This window comes from Mobula hypostoma, chromosome 2 (assembly GCF_963921235.1).
Source record: "Mobula hypostoma chromosome 2, sMobHyp1.1, whole genome shotgun sequence".
Lineage (NCBI taxonomy): Eukaryota > Metazoa > Chordata > Chondrichthyes > Myliobatiformes > Myliobatidae > Mobula > Mobula hypostoma.
The window spans coordinates 81,295,664-81,318,834 of record NC_086098.1 but is presented as its reverse complement, the minus strand read 5'-3'; the positions used below and the strand labels follow the sequence as shown (position 1 = coordinate 81,318,834).

At 42.5% G+C, this 23,171-nt stretch overlaps 1 protein-coding gene across 1 annotated transcript in view; it reads right to left on the bottom strand.

The window, feature by feature from the left end:
• Positions 1-22,404, bottom strand: part of ddx43 (DEAD (Asp-Glu-Ala-Asp) box polypeptide 43) — an 83,609-nt gene extending 61,205 nt beyond the window's left edge. Inside the window, exons 1-5 of the mRNA XM_063071511.1 lie at positions 22,128-22,404; positions 21,590-21,645; positions 12,304-12,442; positions 11,306-11,440; positions 11,103-11,184 (exon numbers count right to left, since the gene is read on the bottom strand). Coding sequence (XP_062927581.1) covers positions 11,103-11,184; positions 11,306-11,440; positions 12,304-12,442; positions 21,590-21,645; positions 22,128-22,404 — 689 coding nt within the window. The remainder of the gene's footprint in view (positions 1-11,102; positions 11,185-11,305; positions 11,441-12,303; positions 12,443-21,589; positions 21,646-22,127) is intronic.
• Positions 22,405-23,171: the final 767 nt, after the last annotated feature.

Below are 23,171 nucleotides of genomic sequence, written 5' to 3'. Positions count from 1 at the left end.
TGCCTTTGGCTCTTCACTACCCTCCAAAGTGGCCTAGCAAACCGTTCAATTCATGTTCTGTTAGGTTTGGAGAGCAATGCCCACATCCCATAAACAAGTTAAAGGGAAGATAAGCGGAGAATTCACTTTTGGGGCAGCACAGTAGTATAGCGGGTATTACTACTGTAACACTATTACAGAACCTGCAACTTGGGTTTAGTTCCTGCTGCTGTCTGTAAGGAGTTTGTATGTCCTCCCTGTGACCACGTGGGTTTCCTCCCACAATCCAAAGATGTATCGGTGACTGATCATATCAGGTTCATTGGGCTGAAAATGCCTGTTACCTTGCTGTATCTTTAAATAAATAAGTATCATAGTTGGCCATACTATGTTAGCACTGGAAGCATGGCAACACTTGTAGGCTGTCCCCAGCACATCTCAGACTGTGTTGGTCATTGATGCAAAAAAAAACACATTTTACTGTGTGTTTCTGATGTACATGTGACAATAAGCTAATATTTATTTCAGAAAAACTCTGCACTGAGTCTCTAAACCTCTAGTCCTGATGAAAGGTCTTGGTCTGAAATGTAGACTGTTCACTTACCTCCACAATTACTGCCTGAACCACTGAGTGCATTTGAAATGAAGCTCAATTAAATTATCTGTCACATGCATATTGAAACATCAAAACATATAGTGAAATATGTTGTTTCGCATCAAAGACCAACACAGTCTCTGCATGATCTGTAAGTGTCACCATGCATGCTCCAAGCTGTAATAGTCGAACTAACTGTTATGCTCAATTCAATGAAACAACATTTACAGGGATAAATTAAACAAAATAAAAAATACCAGGCATGAGATGAGACTAATAGATATTTGCTTAACATGCACTTATAATCTTCATAATTGAGCATTACTCCTAAATCACCTTTACCCTCCAGCTCACACTTTGACACTAAAAGCACAGAGACCTTTCATATGGTTAACATGCCTGTCATTTACTGCACAGGTCCAACTTTCTTACTATAATAATAAAATAAACATTTCCTTCAGTGAACTAATTACCATTACACCCCTATACAAACTTACCAAAAGCTAATGCACAATACAGTGCAAAAAGATCTAAAGGAGTTTGTACTTCATTTCAAAAAAATTAACATGTGATTAACTGTCTGTCCCCATCTTATTTTGTGCATGGTTCAAAAATCAATGTATGTCAATAAATCATTTTCCCCCTGTCAATTAAACGAATCAGATTCTGCCAAGCCTTAATATATCAGTGGTCACTTAATGCAGTTCTGTTAATACAGTTAAAAATACGTTTTTAAATTTGGGTGTCAATACATCAGTTTTAAATTACAAAACATAAAAACTATAAAGATCCACTTCTTGGTAAAATGAGAATACAATAATCAGCTTATTCGTCTTCCTTTAAATCTATTAGCTTTTAAAACCTGTCCTGCTCCGGTAACGTCCATCTTAACTTCTAGCACCAGTCTGAAGGCACACATCCTGTTTTATGGATGGAATCAGTTTTTAAACCAGTGTAAAATAAAATCAGTGCAACACATCACAGAAACTCAATATATGATAAGCATAATTTATACTTTAAATTCTTTCACCATTTTCATTGTTTTTGCCCTCTTCACTCAAATTATGTATGTAATGAACAGAATTCTAGCCCGTCAGCTCTCCAGCATAAAGTGATATTGAAGATAAAGGGAAAAAAAAGCCTTATTTGTCACATAAACATCAAATCATACAGTGAAATGCGTCATTTGTGTTAAATCAATTCAGTGAGGAATGTGCTGGGGCAGCCCACTAGTGTCATCACGATTCTGCTGCCAGCATAGCATGCCCACAACTCACTAACCACAAACCGTATGTTTTGGAATGTGGGAGGAAACTGGAGCATCCAGGAAAAAAACACACATGGTCACAAGTAGAATATACAAACTCCTTACAGCAGTGAGAATTGAACCCCAGTTTTACAACTATTTGCTGTAAAGCATGTTGCTACCTGCTATGCTACTGGTAAAAAAAAATCTAACTGGAATATTGTGTACTCAGGTAATTTATGTTCTATTCCAAGTAAAATTGCCTTGTATGTAATTTCAAATAAAGTTAACATTACTGAGACTTTTCACACACTTTCAATTCAATTTAACATGGATTAGACAGAATTGACCAATCAAAATAAATCAACACAGATCAAAGGAAGGTGTGAAGGACCACATACACCTCAGAGAGAAAGACGATGAAAATTGTAAACTGTAAATCCAACATTCTTTCCAAGAGTGTGACAAAGACTGTACAGCTATCTGCTTTTCCTGTCTAGAATTAAAACTTGCTTGAAGTTACTCTTCAGAGACTGGAATGTTGATGTAACTGGAAAAAAAACTAGCATAAGTAACTCCTGACCTTGGTCTGCTCAACACTCTTCTGTAAAAATTCCTCCCACACCTGGAGCCAAAATATGTTTTTCATAGCTATTTCCTTCCAAATATCATCCCACTAATCAACATCCTCAGAGTAACAGAGTGCTACAACACAGAAAAAGGTCTCTAGATATCAATCGCTATCGGTGCAAAATAAGCTTACCCCTCCAGATCTCCTTTATAACGCCAACGTTCAGCTTAAAGACGATGCACTCTAGTTTTTCAAATCCTGATCTTGAGAGAAAGATTTTGACCATCTCCCCTATTTTTGCCTCTCATAATATTAGGTAGGTGCTGAAGCTTTCCAAGAAACACAGCAATAAAGGTGTTTAGTAGGATGTGACTGGCCAAGAAGGTCTACATCTGCTAGAATGATTATCGATATTAGTGCAGGAATTAGGACAAAGACAGAAAGCAAGGATAGCAAAGCAGTAATTTTCCTTTGCTGTCAGCGAGGAATCACAGACATTCCATAAAACAGACTGCATGCCCATAGCTGATAACAGTCAAAGCGCAAACACATTATCCTGGACACCGCATTAAATCTAGTGGTTAGGAATTAAACCCAATTGTCCGAAGCACTGAGTCCAAGGACAATCCAACATCACCAAAGGAGACAGAAAGTGGTGGACAAAGTCCAGTCCATCACAGGCAAAGCCCTCCCCAGCACTGAGAACATTTACAAGGAGCGCTGCCACAAGAAAGCAGCATCCATCATCAAGGACCCCATCATTCAGGCCATAATCTAACATTGGACAGGAAATACAGGAGTTTTAGGGCTCACACACTATCTTCAAGGATAGTTATTACCCTACAAATGTGGGCTCCTGAACCAGCATGGATAACTTCGTTCACCTCAACTCCGAACTGATTCCACAACCTACGAACTTACTTTCAAGGACTCCATAACGCAGGTTCTCTGCAAATTTTGCAAATAAATAAATAATGCCAGTCTTCATTTATGCATCCTTTTTCACAAATCTTATTGTTTATTTTCCAGTAAATGCCTGAAAGAAAATGAATCTCTCAAGGTAGTATATGGTGACATATATATACTTGGTTAATAAATTTTCTTCGACTTTGAAATGCCCAACTTTTGGCCAAGACTCACTAAACTCATCCTCCCTTTCCAGATGGAGCATATAAACATGAAAAAATACGCACTTCCTGCATTCTTCACACCTGCTAAGTGTTCCAAAGCACTTCATAACCAATTATACTCTTAAATGCAGTCATTTTACACACTGCAAAACTACAAAAACAGCTAGGAGAGAAATAAATGGATATCCAATCTGATGTTACCAGCCGAGGAACAGCAGGGTAGGAACGGACCAGAGATTTGCAAGAATGGTCCTAGGAATGAAAGTGTTAAAAGTTTGAGAAGTGTATGATATCTCTGTGTCTGTAATTACGGGAATTTAGAAGAATAAGAGAAATCTCATTTAAACCTGTCAAATATTGAAAGGCCAAGACAGAACAGACGTGGAGAGAATGTTTCCTATCATGAGGGACCAGAGGGCACAGCCTCAGAATACAAGAATATCCCTTTAGAACAGAGATGAGGAGGTCATTCTTTAGCTAAAGTGTGGTGAATCTGTGGAATACCTTGCCATTGACAGCTGTGGAGGACAAGGCATTGGGTACATTTAAAGCAGAAGTTCATAGGTTCTTGTTTAGTAAGAGCAAAGGTTATGGGAAGAAGGCAGGACAATGAGGTTGAGAGGGATAACAGATTAGCCATTATCTAAGGTTGAGCAGATTTGATAGGCTGAATAGCTTTCACCCAGGTCCAGGAGAGAGCTTTAAAAAAAAAAATCAGTGTTTTGCAGCCCTTTTTTTGGAGTTTGAACAGTGGGCAATCGGAGTTCAGAGCTGAATAGTAAAGGTATCTTCATCCAGGTCCAGGAGAGAGCTTTAAAAATCAGCACTTTGTGACTGATTTATCCGAGCTTGAACAGCAGCCAGTTGATGTTCAGGATTCATTAACAAGGCCAAATAAAAGTAAAGCAGGGGCAAGTATAGAAGCCATTGCTAGAGTGGGGCAGTGTTAAGAGTGGGGTAGACTTTTGGCTTTGGCTCAACAGGCTTTGTCAATAACAGGCAAGGTGATATTTGGTAAGCTTTTTTCTACTCATTTTTCATCTGTAAGTGTATAGTTAGGGCAGCTAGTTAAGAACGGCTCCATGGCTGTGTTTTATTCTTTCTGTGAGAGATGGGAATTCTGGGAGACATCCAGCTTCCTGAATAACCACCCCTGCGTCAGACGCACCAAGCTGCAGTTCCTCAGAAAACATGTTATCAAGAACTGGAGCTGCAACTTTTGACCTTCGGTTCATAAGGGAAACTGAGTAGATGATAGATGGGAACTACAGTGAGGGAGTCACCCCTAGGTTGCAGGAGGTAGGTGAATGGGAAACCATCAGGAGACGAAGGGAAATAGTCAGTATGGAGTACCCCGTGGCTGTTCCTGTCAATAACAGGTATATCAGTTGGATAATTTTGGAGGGGGGGAAACGGGGGTGGGGGGACTGGGTCTCTGGATGTGTGGTGTATTCAGTCTATAGATGTGTGGTTGAGAATATATTGCCTGGTTGCATTACAGCCTGGTATGAAAACAGCAATGTCCTTGAACAGAAAATCCTACAAAAAGTGGTGGATATGGCACAGCCCAGCCCATCACAGGTAAAGCCCTCCCCACCACTGAGCACGTCTACATAAAACATTGTTGCAGAAAAGCAGTATCTATCATCAGGGATGCCCACCACCTCAGACATGCTCTCCTTTCGCTGCTGTCATCAGGAAGGTGGTACAGGAGTCTCAAGACTCACACCACCAGGTTCAGGAACAGTTATAAACCCCTCAACCATCAGGCTGTTGAATCAAAAGGGGATAACTTCACTCAATTTCACTTGCCACATGACTGAAATGTTCCAACAACCTATGGACTCACTTTCAAGGACTCTTCAACTCATGTTTTCAGTATTTATTGCTTATTTATTGTTTAGTTATTTATTACTACTTTTTTTGTGTATTTGCAGCTTGTTGTCTTTTGCACATTGGTTGAGTGCCCAATTGGTGCAATCTTTCATTGATTCTATTATGGTTATTATTCTATTTTGGATTTATTGAGTATGCCCACAAGAAAATGAATCTCAAGTTTGTAAATGAAACATATGTATTACATTAATAAATGTACATGTAACTTTGAACATCCTCAGACTATGTTGCTCATTGATGCAAAACGACATATTTTACTGTAAGTTCAATTCAAAGATTCCAAGATTCAAAGTACATTATCAAAGAATATTTCAATCATACAGTAAAATATGTTGATTAGAGATAGTGTCACCGCTGCAGAAAAGGAGGAAGTCATGGAGGGATTGTCTATGGAGTTTTTGTGGGTGGAATTTAGGAATAGGAAGGGGTCAATAACTCTACTGGGTGTTTTTTATAGACCACCCAATGGTAACAGGGACACCGAGGAGCAGATAGGGAGACAGATTCTAGAAAGGAGTAACAATAACAGGGTTAACAACAGGAATTCTGCAGATGCTGGAAATTCAAGCAACACACATAAAAGTTGCTGGTGAACGCAGCAGGCCAGGCAGCATCTCTAGGAAGAGGTGCAGTTGACATTTCCGGCCGAGACCCTTCGTCAGGACTAACTGAAGGAAGAGTGAGTAAGGGATTTGTAAGTTGGAGGGGGAGGGGGAGATCTAAAATGATAGGAGAAGACAGGAGGGCGAGGGATGGAGCCAAGAGCTGGACAGGTGATAGGCAAAAGGGATACGAGAGGATCATGGGACAGGAGGTCCGGGAAGAATCTCCCCCTCCCCCTCCAACTTTCAAATCCCTTACTCACTCTTCCTTCAGTTAGTCCTGACGAAGGGTCTCGGCCTGAAACGTCGACTGCACCTCTTCCTAGAGATGCTGCCTGGCCTGCTGCGTTCACCAGCAACTTTTATGTGTGTTACAATAACAGGGTTGTTGTGGCGGGAGACTTTAATTTCCCAAATATTGATTGGCATTTCCCTAAAGTGAGGGGTTTAGATGGGGTGGTTGGTTAGGTGTGTTCAGGAAGGTTTCCTGACACAATATCTAGATAAGCCCACAAGAGGAGAGGCTGTACTTGATCTGGTATTGGAAATGAACCTGGTCAGGTGTCAGATCTCTCAGTGGGAGAGCATTTTGGAGATAGTGATCACAATTCTATCTCCTTTACCATAGCATTGGACAGGGATAGGAGCAAACAAGTCAGGAAAACATTTAATTGGAGTAAGGGGAAATATGAGGCTATCAGGCAGGAACTTCAAAGCATAAATTGGGAATAGATGTTCTCTGGGAAACGTACGAAAGAAATGTGGCAAATGTTCAGGGGATATTTGCATGGGGTTCTGTGTAGATACGTTCCAATGAGACAGGAAAAGAATGGTTGAGTACAGGAACCGTGGTGTACAAAGGCTGCTGTAAGTCTAGTCAAGAAGAAAAGAAGAACTTACGAAAGCTTCAAAAAACTAGGTAATGATAGAGATCTTGAAGATTATAAGGCTAGCAGGAAGGAGCATAAGAATGAAATTAGGAAAGCTAAAAGGGGCCATGAGAAGGTCTTGGCAGACAGAATTAAGGAAAACCCCAAGGAATTCTACAAGTATGTGAAGGGTAAGAGGATAAGACATGAGAGAATAGGACCAATCAACTGTGACAGTGGAAAAGTGCGTATGGAACTGGAGGAAATAGCACAGGTACTTAATGAATACTTTGCTTCAGTATTCACTACGGAAAAGGATCTTGGCGATTGTATGGATGACTTGCAGCGGGCTGAAAAGCTTCAGCAGGTAGATATTAAGGAAGAGGATGTGCTGAAACTTTTGGAAAGCATCAAGTTCGATAAGTCACCGGGACCTTACAGGATGTACCCCAGGCTACTGTTGGAAATGAGGGAGATCGCTAAGCCTCTGGTGATGCTCTTTACATCAATGAGAACGGGAGAGGTTCCGGAGGATTGGAGGGTTGCGGATGTTGTTCCCGAATTCAAGAAAGGGAGTAGGGATAGCCCAGGAAATTATAGACCAGTGAGTCTTACTTCAGTGGTTGGTAAGTTGATAGAGAAGATGCTGAGAGGCAGGATTTATGAACATTTGGAGAAGCATAATATGATTAGGAACAGTCAGCATGGCTTTGTCAAAGGCAGGTCGTGCCTTACGAGTCTGACTGAATTTTTTTGAGGATGTGACTAAACACGTTGAGAGCCATGGAGGTAGTGTATGTGGATTTTAGCAAGGCATTTGATAAGGTACCCCCATGCAAAGCTTATTGAGAAAGTAAGGAGGCAGGGGATCTAGGGGGACATTGCTTTGTGGATCCAGATCTGGCTTGCCCAGAACGCAAGAGTGGTTGTAGACGGGTCACGTTCTGCATGGAGGCCAGTGACCAGTGGTGTGCCTCAGGGATCTGTTCTGGGACCCCTACTCTGTGATTTTTATAAATGACCTGGATGAGGAAGTGGGGGGATGGGTTAGTAAATTTGCTGATGACACAAAGGTTGGGGGTGTTGTGGATAGTGTGGAGGGCTGTCAGAGGTTACAGTGGGATATTGATAGGATACAAAACTGGGCTGAGAAGTGGCAGACAGAGTTCAACCCAGATAAGTATGAAGTGCTTCATTTTGGTAGGTCAAATATGATGGCAGAGTATTAATGGCAAGACTCTTGGCAGTGTGGAGGATCAGAGGGATCTTGGGGTCCAAGTCCATAGGACACTCAAAGCTGCTGCGCAGGTTGACTCTGTGGTTAAGAAGGCATATGGTGTACTATGGTGCATTTCATCAATCATGGGCTTGAGTTTAAGATCCGAGAGGTAATGTTGCAGCTATATAGGACCCTGGTTAGACCCCACTTGGAGTACTGCGCTCAATTCTGGTCGCCTCACTACAGGAAGGACGTGGAAACCATAGAAAGGGTGCAGAGGAGATTTACGAGGATGTTGCCTGGATTGGGGAGCATGCCTTATGAGAATAGGTTGAGTGAACTCGGCCTTTTCTCCCTGGAGCGACGGATGATGAGGGGTGACTTGATAGAGTTGTTTAAGATGATGAGAGGCAGTGATCATGTGGATAGTCAGAGGCTTCTTCCCACGGCTGAAATGGCTAGCACGAGAGGGCATAGTTTTAAGATGCTTGGAAGTAGGTACAGAGGAGATGTCAGGGGTAAGTTTTTTTACGCAGAGAGTGGTGAATGTGTGGAATGGGCTGCCGGCGGCAGTGGTGGAGGCGAAAACGATAGTCTTTTAAAAGACTCCTGGATGGATACATGGAGCTTAGAAAAATAGAAGACTACGGCTAAGCCTAGGTAGTTCTAAGGTAAGGACATGTTCAGCACAGCTTTGTGGGCCGAAGGGCATGTATTATGCTGTAGGTTTTTCTATGTTCTATGTTTCTATTCGTAATAATCATTCAAGAATCAATAGAGTCTGGCATGGTTGCAGAGGGCAGGAAAATCACTCCACTTTTCAGGAAGGGAGGGAGGCAGAAGAAAGGAATTATAGGTCATTTAGCTTGACCTTAGTGGCTGGGAAGATGTTGGAATCGATCACTAAGAATGTGGTTTTAGGGTACTTGGAAGCACATGACAAAAGAGGCCCAAGTCAGCTTGGTTTCCTCAAAGGAAAATCTTGCCTGACAAATCCGTTGGAATTCTTTGCAGAAAGAACAGGCAGGATAGACAAATGAAAATCGGTGGATGTTGTGTACTTGGATTTTTAGAAGGCCTTTGACAAGGTGCTGCACATGAGGCTGCTAAACAAGATAAAAGCCGGGTATTACAGGAAGGACACTAGCATGGATACAGCTTTGGCTGATTGGCAGGAGGCAAAGAGTGGGAATAAAGGGATCCTTTTTGAATTGGCTGCTGAATGCTAGTGGTGTTCTACAGAGGTTTGTGTTGAGACCACTCCTTTCTACATTGTATGTCCATAATTTGGATGATGGAATTGCTGGCTCTGTGGTAATGTTGAGCAAGCAGAAGTGCTACATAAGGGCACAGATAAAGGAGAATGGGCAAAGTGGCAAATGGAATACAGTGTAAGGAAGTGTATGGTCATGCACAATGGTTGAAGCAATAAAAGCAAAGATTATTTTTTAAACAAGGAGAAAATTAAAAAGTCAGAGTTGCAAAGGGATTTGGGTGTCCATGTGCTGAGTTCCCTAAAGGTTTATTTGCAGGTTGAGTTGGTGGTGAGGAAGGTGACTGCAAAGTTAGCATTCATTTCAAGAACACTAGAATATAAAAGCAAAGATGCAATGCTGAGGCTGCACAATGCACTGGTGAGGCCTCACTTGGAGTACCGTGAGAAGTTTTGGGCCTCTTATTTAAGAAAGGATGTGTTGACATTGGAGAGGGTTCAGGGGAGGTTTATGAGAATAATAGTGTTAACATATGGGCAGTGATTGAAGGCTGTGGTCCTGGACTTGCTGGGATTTAGAAGAATAGTTTTTATTTGGGGGGGTGGGATCTCATTGAAACCTACTGAATATTGAAAGGCCTAGATAGAGTGGATCTGAAGAGGATGTTCCCTTTGGTGGGGGAACTCTAGAACCAGAGGGCACAGCCTCAAAATAGAGGATTGTCCATTTAGAACACAGACAAGGAGGAATTTCTTTAGCCAGAGGAGGGTGAATCTGTGGAGTTTGTTGCCACACGCGGCTACCGAGGCTAGGTCACTGGGTGCATTTAAGGCAGAGGTTGATAGGTTCTTGATTAGTCAGGGCATGTAATGTTATAGGGAGAAGGCAATAAAATAGGTTAAGAGAGAAATGATTAGCCATGATGAAACGGTGGACTAGACTCATTGGGCTGAATGACCTAATTTTGCTCCTAATGCCTCATGGGCTAATTCTGCTCCTTTGTCTTATGCAACAGCACAGGAGAAAACATCTCCTCAAGGTAGTGCTGTGGGATCTTTCACACCCACCTAATACATCATACAGATTCACTGTTTAACATATTTGAAGAACTAACTCTACTACTCCTGCTATAAAACTTTCTCTGATCTTTACATTCTCCTATAGCACAGCCTTCTTGCTCATACAAGAGAGCTAGACCTATCACCATAACTAAACACAAAAGATTCCGCAGGTGCTGGAAATCCACACAAAATCCTGGAAGAACTCAGCAGTTTGGCCCCAAACATCCACTCTCTTTCTTCTTCAGCCCTTTACCTTTGCTACCCATCACCTTCCAGCTTCTCACTTCATCCCACCTCTTCCACCCACCTTCCTCTTCACCTGGTTTCAACCTGCTATCTTTACTCTCTCCCCTCCTCTACTTTCTTATTCTAGTTTCTTCTTTTCTTCCTTTCAGCTCTCGATGAGGTCTACAACATTGACTGTTTATTCCTCTTCATAAATGTTGTCTGCCCTGCTGAGTTACTCCAGCATTTTGTGTGTATCACTTAGTGTGGAAAATCATTTTTCTGCATCCCACCATTTGAATGAAGTTGCAGTCTAGTGAGACAACTTGGATTTTTAGTCTCAGACCAGATTGCCAGTTAACTTCTTGCAGAGAATGAAGGAAACAGGGGAAGTAAATAATATTTCTACTCATTCAGACTCAAGTTCAGTTCATTCAAAGATGCTATGAAATAATTAAAATTTGGAATTTATATCAGATTCTTGTACTAAATTACCTCCAATTGGAAACTTCTGTTTGTGTCATATTGATGACTGACTCAGCTTCGATATAGAAGTTTTTTTTGATAGGCGAAAGACCTTAAAGCAAGAGGAGAAAGCTGTTACTCTGGATCCTCTTGACATGGATGAAGGGCATCAGGCTTGCCCATACTGATGACCACAGCCTCAGTGCTTAATTGAAGCAGAGGGAAATACTTACCAGCCCACTTCATAGCTTTGTATTTTTCCTTGTTCTCACGCACCGAACTCCAGTTAATCATAGGACGGGTCGAGTCTGCGCGGCCACATGCAACTGAAGAAGTGACTGACCTGCTGCCGATCTTTGAAGCAACACCTTTGAAGGATGGGCAGAAAGGAAAGCAAGAAGGCAATCATTTAGTGCCGATTTCTGAAGGAGATGAAGTTCTTATGTTGGGAGTTGTTAGCACAGGTTGATCAGACAAATGTGACAAGACAATGATTTTCAAGATTCAAGATTATTTGTCATTCTTCAGTACACAAGGGTAAAGGAAAGCAAAATGATTATTACTCCAGACCTAATGCAGCATAAACACAATAAGCATAAAAACACAATAAAAAATTGAAACTCACAGCAAATCTAACAGCAATCCTACAAAATAAAATGTATAAGTAACTATTATATACATAGACCGATTATATGCACATAAAGTGTCTTTAGGTGATGCTATGTAGTAGTGGTGGTGGAGGGGGGGGGTGGAAAGAAGGGGATTAATAGGTGCAGATGTTGAAGAGCCTGACAGGTTGGGGGAAGTAACTGCTTTGAGTCTACTGATCCTGGCGTGGATGCTGCGTTGCCTCTTCCCAGCTGGGAATGGGACAAGCCCCTATGGACTCTCGCTAGCATGGGTCTACACAAACTGACAATACACCACACAATATGACAGAGTGTCCAATATATCGAAGTGCTGAGAATATTGAACGACAGTTCATATAACACATGGAGAGAAACAATAAAGTCTGCTCTAAAATCCAGGCTGACATTGGTGGCATTAAGAACCAAATCCTGGGATCTGTTTTATCACAAAAACTTTCAGCTAACACCTCCTTCCACACCCAAATCAAAGAACAAATATAAAACATACACATTAGTCCCTGACAACTTTAAAGCAATATGATACTCTTGATTCAATTTCAAAAATCATGTTAAAAGAAAAATCAAGGACTATTCAGACATACCTCGATAAATCCTTCCTACTCCATTCAGATAATCTATATTTCTCTTCTCAATTAGATTCTGAATCAGTTCTTTAGCTTTCAGCTGGGCCTCATGGCTGCCAAAAAGCTTCACCTCAACTTCAACATCACCTTTTAGTATCTGTCATGAAAAATGTTTATTTTTTAGTTTATTTATAGATACAGTACTGTAACAGGCCTTTCCGGCCCAAAAAGCCCATGCTTCCCAATTATATCCATGTGACTTGCATGTCTTTGGAGTATGGAAGGAAAGCAATGTGACCAAGGGAAGAATGCACAAACTCCTTATATAGTGGCAGAATTGAACCAGATCACCAGTCTAAGTGTTCTTAACCACTACATTAATTGTGCTGCCCTGTATACAAATATAAATATATTTTTGTCTATAAATAGAGTATACACTGAATAAACCCTGTACCCCAGAACGGGTACATGGAGCTCAAATATGCCACTGATGTACACTCAAAATACTCCAAACCTGGCTGTACGCTTAGTGAGATAGGCAACAGTTCCTTCCATCTCTGACATGAGAAACATAACACTTACACGGTTTATTATGCTGCTCAAACATGATAGGAAGAAGCAGCACACTAAAGGAAGCACAAGGTAACTGTGGCCGGCAAGGGAAGTCAGGGAGAGCATGAAAACAAAAGAGAAAGCATATGACATGGCAAAAGTTAATGGGGTGACAGAGGACTGGAAGTTTTTAAAAGCCAGAGGACTAATAAAAAAAACTATGAGAAGTTGAAATGGAAGTAGCTTACCTTTATTTGTCATATGTACATCGAAACATCAAAACATACATTACAGTGAAATACATCATGGGTGTCAATGACCAACAGTCTGAGGATTGAGCTGAGGTAGCCTGCAAGTGTTGCCATGCTTTCGGTGCAAATGCAGCATGCCCACTACTTACTAGCCCTAAAGAGGACATCTTTGGAATGTGGAAGGAAACCAGAGCACCCAGAGAAAACCATGCAGTCACAGGTAGAATGTACAAACTCCTCACAGACAACAGTGGGAATTGAGTCCCAATCAGTGATCACCAGCACTGTAGTGTAGTGCTAACCACCAAGCTACCATGGCCACCCATAGTATAAGGATAAATTAGCCAATAATATAAAATATGATTCCAAGATATAAAGGTACATGAAAGGCAAGAGAGGTGCGAAAGTAGACATTGGTTACTTGAAAATGATGCTAGATTAGTGGTACAGGTTTCCCCCGCCATCCAAAGATAGAGCGTTCCTATGAAACGGTTCATAAGCCGGAATGTCGTAAAGCGAGGAAGCAATTACCATTTATTTATATGGGAAAAATTTGTGAGCGTTCGCAGACCCAAAAATAACCTACCAAATCATGCTCAGTAACACATAAAACCTAAGATAACAGTAACATATAGTAAAAGCAGGAATGATATGGTAAATATACAGCTTATATAAAGTAGAAATACTTTTCCACAATTACTGCCTGAACTGTTCTCCGTAGCGAAAATCTCACGCAAGTGCTATCGGCAAAAACACGGCGCAAGCGCTCTCCAGTAACCTTTTAAGCTATGAAGCTGTCAAATCATACCAAATAACACATAAAAATACACAGCCAATATATATGTACAGTGTAGTATCACTTACCGGAATTGGGAAAGCACGGAGCACACTGATGGTGGTGTGTTAGACTGAGTTGTCGGAGTTTGGGTGGTGCAGTGGCCCCCACCCTCCGGGCAGCGAACCGATACCGATCCGCGAAGCATGCAGCAGTAGCCGGGAGACACACAGCACATCTTTAAGAAAAAAGCCGAAATAAACATGCTAATTAATTACGTGCCAGGTGGCACCTAATTAATTAGCATGTTTATTTCAGCTTTTTTCTTAAAGATGTGCTGTGTGCCTCCCGGCCACTGCTGCATTCTCTGTGAATCGGCATCTGTCCGCGGCCTGTGTGTTGGGGTGGTGGGACACTGGGGTGTCATCTCGTCGTCTGTTTCCATTAGGGCAGGCAGCTCATCTTCTCCTATGACTGCCCGCTTCAATGTCGAAGGTCAAGGTTCGCCGTCTGCTGTGGCTGATGTGGAACGCTTGCTCGACTGCTGAGCCTCGCGCATTTTTCTAACATTCAGTTCTTTGTAAGCACTCAAACCATCCTGCAAATATCCCTTAAACCGACGTACCCTTTCAAAACTAAAGTCATACTTTATCATTACTTATTCGGTTTCGATTGTTATCCTTTCCTCTTCCAATTGCATCAGCTCTTTATCTATCAGTTCTTGGTCATGGGATGGCAAAACCTCTTCAACATCATTTTCGTCAGCTTCCACAAGCCAAACTCACTTAGTTCTTACTTCGTTCACCATGATCAAAACACTTAATTATGTCTAGTTTTACGCTAAGTGTAACACCCTTACGAGCTCTTTCAGGCTTTTCCGATACCATAGAACTCATCTTACAAACGGCTGCTCACAGGCCCGTGTTTAAGCAATGCCAGCGAGAATGCCGTTCCGAATCCGGGGGAGAGCGGCTGCTCGGGGCGCGCGCTGCCTTTTATCGCGGGCTGATTTTTTTGTAACAGTGAAAACACCTTCTGTTAGCGAAAACAGGGTACTAATGTAGGTCTTTCGTAACATTGGGATTTCATAAAGCGAACGTTCGAAAAGCGGGGGACACCTGTAATAGGAAACAGGTAAATAGTAAAGAAACAAAAATACTTTGCATCAGTCTTCACAGTGAAGGACATCTGTAACATGATAGAAATTCAAGAAGAAAGTGTAATGGCTGTTACTACAGAGAAGATGGTGCTGAGGAAGGTGAATGGTCTGAAGGTGGATAAGTCATCCAGACAAGATGAAGTACAGCTCAGAAGTAGCTGAAGAGATTGTGGAGGCATTAGTAGTGATCTTTCAAGAATCACTTGAGTCAGGGAGAGTTCCAGAGGATCAGAGATACACAAACTTGACACCTCTGTTTAAGAAAGGAGGGAGACAAAATTCATTAAATTATAGGCCAGTTAGCCTGACTTAGGTGGTTGGTAGGATTTTAGAGTCCATTATCAAGGCTGAAATTACAGAGTACCTGGAAGTATATAACAGGGCAAAATCAGCACAGCTTCATTAAGGGGAGATTTTGCCCGACTTTGAGGGATCCTTTCAGTAGGTGACTAGTGGAGTACCAAACGTGGAGGAATGAGTAGTGTCGTAGGGAAGAGTCTGTAGGAGGACTTGAACAGGTTGTCAGAATGGATAAAGAGATGGAAGTTGGAATGCTATTTCGTAAGGAGAATAAAGGTGTAGACCATCTTAAATGGAGAAAAAAAATTCAGAAATCAGAGGTGCAAAGAGACTTGGGAGTCCTACTTCTTCAGGGCACCGCTACGGTTAACTTGCAGGTTGAATGAGTAGTAATTTCGAGAGGACTAGAAGATAAAAATAAGGATGTACTACAGAGATTTTATAAGACGTTGGAAAGGCACCATTTGGAATAGTGAGAGCAATTTTGGGCCGCATGTCTAAGCATGGCTGCACTGGCCTTGGGAGAGGTTTCAGAGGAGGTTTACAAGAATGAAAGGCTGAACATATGAAGAACATTTGATGTCTCTGAACCTGTATTCAATAGAGTTCAGAAAGATGAGAGGAAATCTCATTGAAACCTATTGGATACTGAAAGGTCTGGACAGAATGAACGTGGAGAGGATCTCCATTTGTAGGAAAGTCCAGCAAGCGAGGGCACAACTTCAGAATAGAAGGATGTCTGTTTGGAACTGAAATGAGGAATTTATTCAGCCAGAGGGTGGTGAATATGTGGAATTCATTGCCACAGACAAGTATGGAAGCAAGTCATTTATGACAGAGATACAGAGGATCTTGATTGGTAAGGGGGTTAAAGGTTGCCACAGACAAGCAACTGGGTGACTGTCAAGAGAAAGAGGGGAAATACAAAGAGTACACTTGTGGCCATTCCCCTCAATAATAAGCATATAACTTTAGATACCATTGAGGGGGACGACCTACCGGGGGCGGGGGGCAACAGAGACTGGGTCTCTGGCACTGAGTCTGGTGCTGTGGCTCAGAAGAGCAGAGAGATGAAGAGGACTGCAGTGTTGATAGGAAATTCCTTAGTCAGAGGAACAGACGTGAAGTTCTGTTGGCGCGATAGAGACACTGGACGGTATGCTGCCTCTCTGGTGCCAGGATCAGGGATGTGTCAAACCATGTCCATGGCATTCAAGGAAGAGGGTGAGCAGCCAGAAGTCTTGGTACATATTGGCACCAGTTTCATACTGTAGGTAGACAAGATGAGGTGATCCTGAAGAGAGATTTTAGGGAGCTAGGTAGAAAGCTGAGAAAAAGGACCTCCAGAGGTAGTAACCTCTGGATTGTTGCCTGTGCCACATGCCAGTGAGGGCAAGAATAGGATGATTTGGCAGGTGAATATGTGGCTGAGGAACTGGTGCAGGGGGCAAGGGTTCAGATTTATGGATCACTGCGATCCCTTCTGGGGAAGGCATGACCCGTACAATAGGGACAGGTTACACCTGAACCAAAGGGGGTCCAATATTCTTATGGGCAGGTTGGCTAGGGTTGTTTGGATGGGTTTAATTTGGCAGGGGGATGGGAACCAAAGTGATAGTGTGGAAGATGAGGTAGTTGGTCTACAAACAGAGGCAACGTATATTGAGACTCTGAGCAAGGAGGGGCTAGGGCAAAATTGCAGTCAACAGAATGAGTTGCAATGTAAAAGGCAGACAAAATTGAAAAAGGTGAATACAGAACGAAAGGTGTTATATTCAAATATGAGCAGTATACAGAATAAGGTTGATGAACTTGTAGCACAGATACAGATTGGCAAGTGTGATGTTGTAGGCATCACTGACTCATGGCTGAAAAAAGATTATAGCTAGGAGCTTAGTGTCCATGGATATGCAATGTATCGTTAGGACAGGTAGGAAGGCAGAGGGGGTGACGTGGCTCTGTTGGTAAAAAAAAACAACTTAATTATCAGAAAGAAATGACATAGGATCAGAAGGTGTTGAATCTTTGTGGATAGAGCTAGGGAACTGCAAGGGTAAAAAGACCCTGAAGGGAGTTACATACAGACCCTCAAACAGTCGTAAGGATGTGGTTTACAAGTTATAATGGGGAATAGAAAATCGAGCCAAAAAGGGCAATGTTACAATATTTGTAGGGATTTCAATATTCAGGTAGATTGGGAAAATCAGGTTGGTGCAGGATTCTAAGAGGGGGAATTTCTAGAATGCCCACAAGATGGCTTTTCAGCGCAGCTTGTGATTGAGCCCACTAGGGGATCAGCTATTCTGGATTGGGTGTTGAGCAATGAACTGGAATTGATTAGAAAGCTTAAGGTAAAAGAACCCTTAAAGGCAAGAGATCATAATATGATTGGATTCACGCTGAATTTTGAGAAGCTTAAGTCAGATCTATCAGTATTACAGTGGAGTAAAGGAAATTACAGAGGCATGAGAGAGAAGTTGGCCAGAATTTATTGGAAAATAACACTGGTAGAGATGACAGCAGAGCAGCAATGGTTGGAATTTCTGGAAGCAAATTGGAGGGCATAGGACATTACATCTCAAAAGCAGGATCTCCCAATGGCCACCCATTTTAATTCCACTTCCCATTCCCACGTCTATCCATGGCCTCCTCCATTGTCGTGATGAGGCCACACTTAGGTTGGAAGAACAACACTTTATATTCTGTCTGGGTGGCCACCAACCTAATGGCATGAACATCAATTTCTCAAATTTCCAGTAATGCCTCCCAACACCACCCCCCCACCAACTTCACCATTTTTCATCCCCTTTTCCCTCCCTCACCTTATCTCCTTACCCAGACACTGCCTCCATCTGGTGCTCCTCCCCCTTTTTCTTTCTTCCATGGCCGTCTGTCTCTTTCACCAATCAACTTCCCAGTTCTTTACTTCATCACTCCCCCCCCGGCCAAAGTTTCACCTATCATCTGGTGTTTCACTCTTTCCACCCCACCCCCCAAACTTTTAAATCTACTCCTCAGCTTTTTTCGCCAGTCCTGTTGATGGGTTTTGGCCCAAAATGTTGACAGTACTTTTTTCCATAGATACTGCCTGGTCTGCTGAGTTCCTACAGCATTTTGTGTGAGTGTGCTGCTTGGATTTCCAGCAACTGCAGATTTTCTCATTTGTGATCCCAAAGAGAAAGTAGTATTCTAAAGGCAAGATGATAAAACCATGGCTAACAAGAGAAGTAAGCCAACATAAAAGCCAAAGAGAAGGCAAAAAAATAGTGGAAAGTTAGAGGATTGGGAAGCTTTTAAAACCAACAGAAGACAACTAAAAAAGTAATTAAGGTAAAGGTGGAATACAAAAGTAAGCTAGCCAATGATATTAAAAAGGATACCGAAAGTTTCTTCAGATACATAAAATGTAAAGGAAAGGCAGGAGTGCATAAAGGATTGCTGGAAAATGATACTGGGGAAGTAGCAATGGGGGACAAGGAAATGGCAGATGAACTGATTATTTTGCTTCAGTCTTCACTGTGGAAGACACTTGCAGTATGCTGGAAGTTCTAGGTATTAGGAACTATGAAGTGTGTGAAGTTACCATAACTAGAGAGAAGGTTCTTGGGAAACTGAAAGCTCTGAAGGGAGACAAGTTTCCTAGACCAGAGGGTGTACACCCCAGGGTTCTGAAAGAGGTGGCCGAAGAGATTGTGGAGGTATTAATAATGATCTTTCAAGAATCACTAGATTCTGGAATGGTTCTGGGAGACTGGAAAATTGCAAATGTCACTCCACTCTTCAGGAAGGGAGACAAGCAGGAGAAAGGAAATTATAGGCCAGTTAGTTTGAACTCAGCGGTTGGGAAGATGTTGGAATCAATTATTAAGGATGAGGTCTCAGGGTACTTGGAGGCACATGATAAAATAGGCCATAGTCAGCATGATTTCCTCAAGGGAAAATCTTGCCTGACAAATGTTGTCGGAATTCTTTGTAGAAATAACAAGCAGGAAAGACAAAGGAGAATCGGTTGATGTTGTGTACTTCAATTTTCAGAAGGCCTTTGACAAGGTGCCACACACGAGGCTGCTTAACAAGCTACAAGCCCATGGTATTACAGGAAAGATTCTAGCATGGATAAAGTAGTGGCTGATTGCTAGTGACCAGTGGTGTTCCACAGGGGGCTGTGTTGCGACCGATTCTTTGTACTATATATGTCAATGATTTGGATGATGCAATTGATGACTTTGTTGCAAACTTTGCAGACGATACGATGACAGATGGGAGGACGCACGCAGTTTTCAGAAAACAGGGAAGCTACAGGACAGACAGATGAGGAGAATGGACAAAGAAATGGCAGATGGAATACAGTGTTGAGAATGAATGGTCACGCATTTTGGTAGAATAAAGAAACAGTTAATTATCTTCTGAATGGTGAGAAAATACAAAAAACTGAGGGACTTGAGCGTCCTTGCGCAGAATGCCCTGAAGGTTCATTTGCAGGCTGAGTCTATGGTGAGGAAGGCAAATGAAATGTTAGCATTCATTTCAAGAGGACTAGAATATAAAAGCACTGCATTTACTGGAATTTAGAATGAAGGGTGACCTAATTGAAACTTTTTGAATGGTGAAAGACCTTGATAGAGTGGATGTGGAGAGGATGTTTCCTTAGACAGAAGTGTCTAACACCAGAGGACACAGCCTCAAAATAGAGGGTCATCCTTAAGAACGGAGATAAGGAAGCAATTCTTTCCCCAGAATGTGGTGAATCTGTGGAATTTGTTGCCACAGGCAGCTGTGGAGGCCAAGTCTTTAACGCAGAGGTTGTTAGATTCTTGATTCATCAGGGCACAAAGGGATGCAAGGAGAAGGCAGGAGATTAGGGCTGAGCGGAAAAATAGATCAGCCACGATGAAATGGTGGAGCAGACTTGATGGGCCAAATGGCCTAATTCTTCTCCATTATCTTATTTTCTAAGTGAGAGAATGGGATTGAGAAAAAAAATGATCAGTTTAGGTTGATTAAATGACGCTTTTACCAAAGCCAGTATCATTATATTCGAGACCTAAAACTGTCAGAATGTTTAGTGCAGTTAGCAGAACATTATTCCTGTTATAAGCAGCATCCTTTCTGCAGGCTATGTGACAAATAAATTCACTGCACCACAATCCCAAGCTGTGCTGGTTGGTAGGTTAACTGGCTGCTGTAAATTTCCTACAATATAGATGGATAGCAGGATGATCAGGCTGGAATTGATTGGCATATGAGAGGAGGTAACAGAGAAAGAAGTGGGGGAGATGGGAACAAGGGGAAGCCTCTGGAGAGTCAACATGGATTCAAGGGGCTACAAGGATCACTATAGTATAAAATGAGAAATGCCATTCTTCAATACCTCCTGAAATAGCTTCTCCAGATCACAGCGCTACTTTTCTCAACCCAATGATAATGGGACTGGAGACAAACAATTCAAATAGTTGGATGGAGCAGTAAGGCTGGTTCAGACCACAGACATATACAAGGCCAGTAGCAATTCTGTAAGTCAAGTGATTGGTACTAATGTGCCAAATATTGCCACACCTTTGAGCAGCAGGTGATTTAAACTAAACTAGAAGTCCCTTACGTGCAGCCATACAATCAGGAAAACAAGCATGAGACACTACAACACTGTAAAGGCCTTCTGACCCAAATATTGTGCTGACCTTTTAACCAAATTTATGATCAATCTAAACTTTCCCTCTCAATAACACTCTATTTTTTAATCCGCCAAATGCTTAAGAGTTTCTTAAATGTCTCTATTGTATCTGCCTCTACCACTACACCAGCAGGGTATACCATGCACTCACCACTCTGTATAAAGAACCCACCTCTGACATCCCCTCTATTTCCATCAATCACCTTAAATTATGCTCTCTGGTATTAGCCATTTCCACCCTGGGAAAAGTATCTAACTATCCCTGCAATTTATATCTTTTATCACATTGTACACCTCTATCAAATTACCTCTCATCTTCCTTCACCCCAAAGAGAAAAGCCCTAGCTCGCTCAACCTATTTTCAATAAGACATGCTCTCTAATCCATGCAGCATTCTGATAAATCTCCTCTGTATCCGCTTTAAAGCTTGGACATCCTTCTTATGAGGTGACCACAACTGAGAACAAAGGCACGCCATTGATTTTTTGGAAGGGGCAGGGAGGGAGTGAGGGGAAAACAAAAACGTTCTACAATCATTTCACTGATCTTGATCAGAACTAATGTCAGCTTTGGCAGAGTTCTCAAAAAGTCCTTGCCTGAATTTTTGATCCTGATGCTTCTTCCAAGTCACGTATTTTCGATCCTCCACGACCTAAATATGCGTGGAAGATGACATTAAACCCTCAGATGGATGATGCTTAACTTGCAAGCAAAGATTTTTAACTAAATTATCAAGGTGGTTGGTTGATTTTTCAAATCGCAGATATCCACATCAGGGCATTTCATAAAACCCAAAAGCTAATATCTCATTTTATTTATCCTAGAAATCATAACAGTTGTCTTAAATATGTAAATAACCTTTGGCGTTTGTTAGATCCTGACTCTCTCACCCAGGTGCTTAACCTTGACCCTCATCCTCAAGCCTGGGTGTTCACCACTGACCCTTATTCTCACGTCTGGATGATTACCCTAACTCTGATGCCTCGGTTTTCCCCTCAGCCCTATACGCAGGTATTTTACTCACCCCATACCTATGTTTATCCTGACCCTTACATCCGGGTGTTTAAACCGTAGCACCACACCCAAGTGTTTAACCTTAATTCCCACACCCAGGTGTTTGACTCTGACCCTCACCTATCACGGTGCCCACCGCCGTGCTCTCCATGTAGAAGCTGAGGGGGGAGGACGACCCCGACCGCTCAGCCCCACCGCCTCGTTCCCAAGCCCCTGTCCGCTCCACCCGCTGCCGACCCCGGCCATACTGTCCACGGAATCCCTTCCAGTCACCGGACCCCAGCTCGTAGCTCTGACCCAGGGGCCGCACAGGAGCACGGCTGGGCGCAGGCGGCCGCCACTCGACGCGAGGCTTCAAACTCCTCTCGCCGTCGCTCTCCCCCTCCCAGTCCGACATCGCTTGCCCACCCGCGCCTGCGCGCTAATTGCAGTGACCGCTTGGGCGCCCAATATCAGGCGCGAGCGGGATGTGGTGTCCGGGCGCGCGACACTTTGGGAACGCTCTTAATCCCAGCCAGTGTGGCCCCTTCCGTTCCAACCATGGAACAACCCAATTTCAGCGCAACTCCAGACCCAACTGGACACCACAATCATTAGTACACCCTAATCCCAATAAAAACGCCCCCACCCCGTCCCCATCGTGGGGTCTCAATCCCAGTCATGAAAAGGACAAGCCAGTCCCAATAGGTCACCTAAGGACACATTAAGACCCTAACCCCATTAGCACCCCCAATATTGGTAGACAGTACAACTATCAACAGACTTTGATCCCAACAGCACACCTCAAATCTATCAGTGCAGAACAAAACCCATCAGCATTCCTGATATCCAATTGGCTTTATTTCTTCCATCCTTCACATATGTGAGGAGTAAAAATCTTTGTTAAGTCTCCCTCTGAATGTACAATGTGCAAATTATAGTAAATTGTAATTAGTATGTACAGTAAGATATACAACAGAACAGTCAATATAGCTTAAAAATACATTTGTGTCAGTGTGAATTAATCAGTCTGATGGCCTGGTGGGAGAAGCCGTCCGAGCCTGTTCGTTTTGGCTTTAATGTTGCGTTACGTTTCCTGGGTGGTAGCAGCTGGAACAGTTTGTGGTTGGGGTCACTCCAGTCCCCAATGATCCTTCAGGATCTTTTTACTCACCTGTTGCTGTA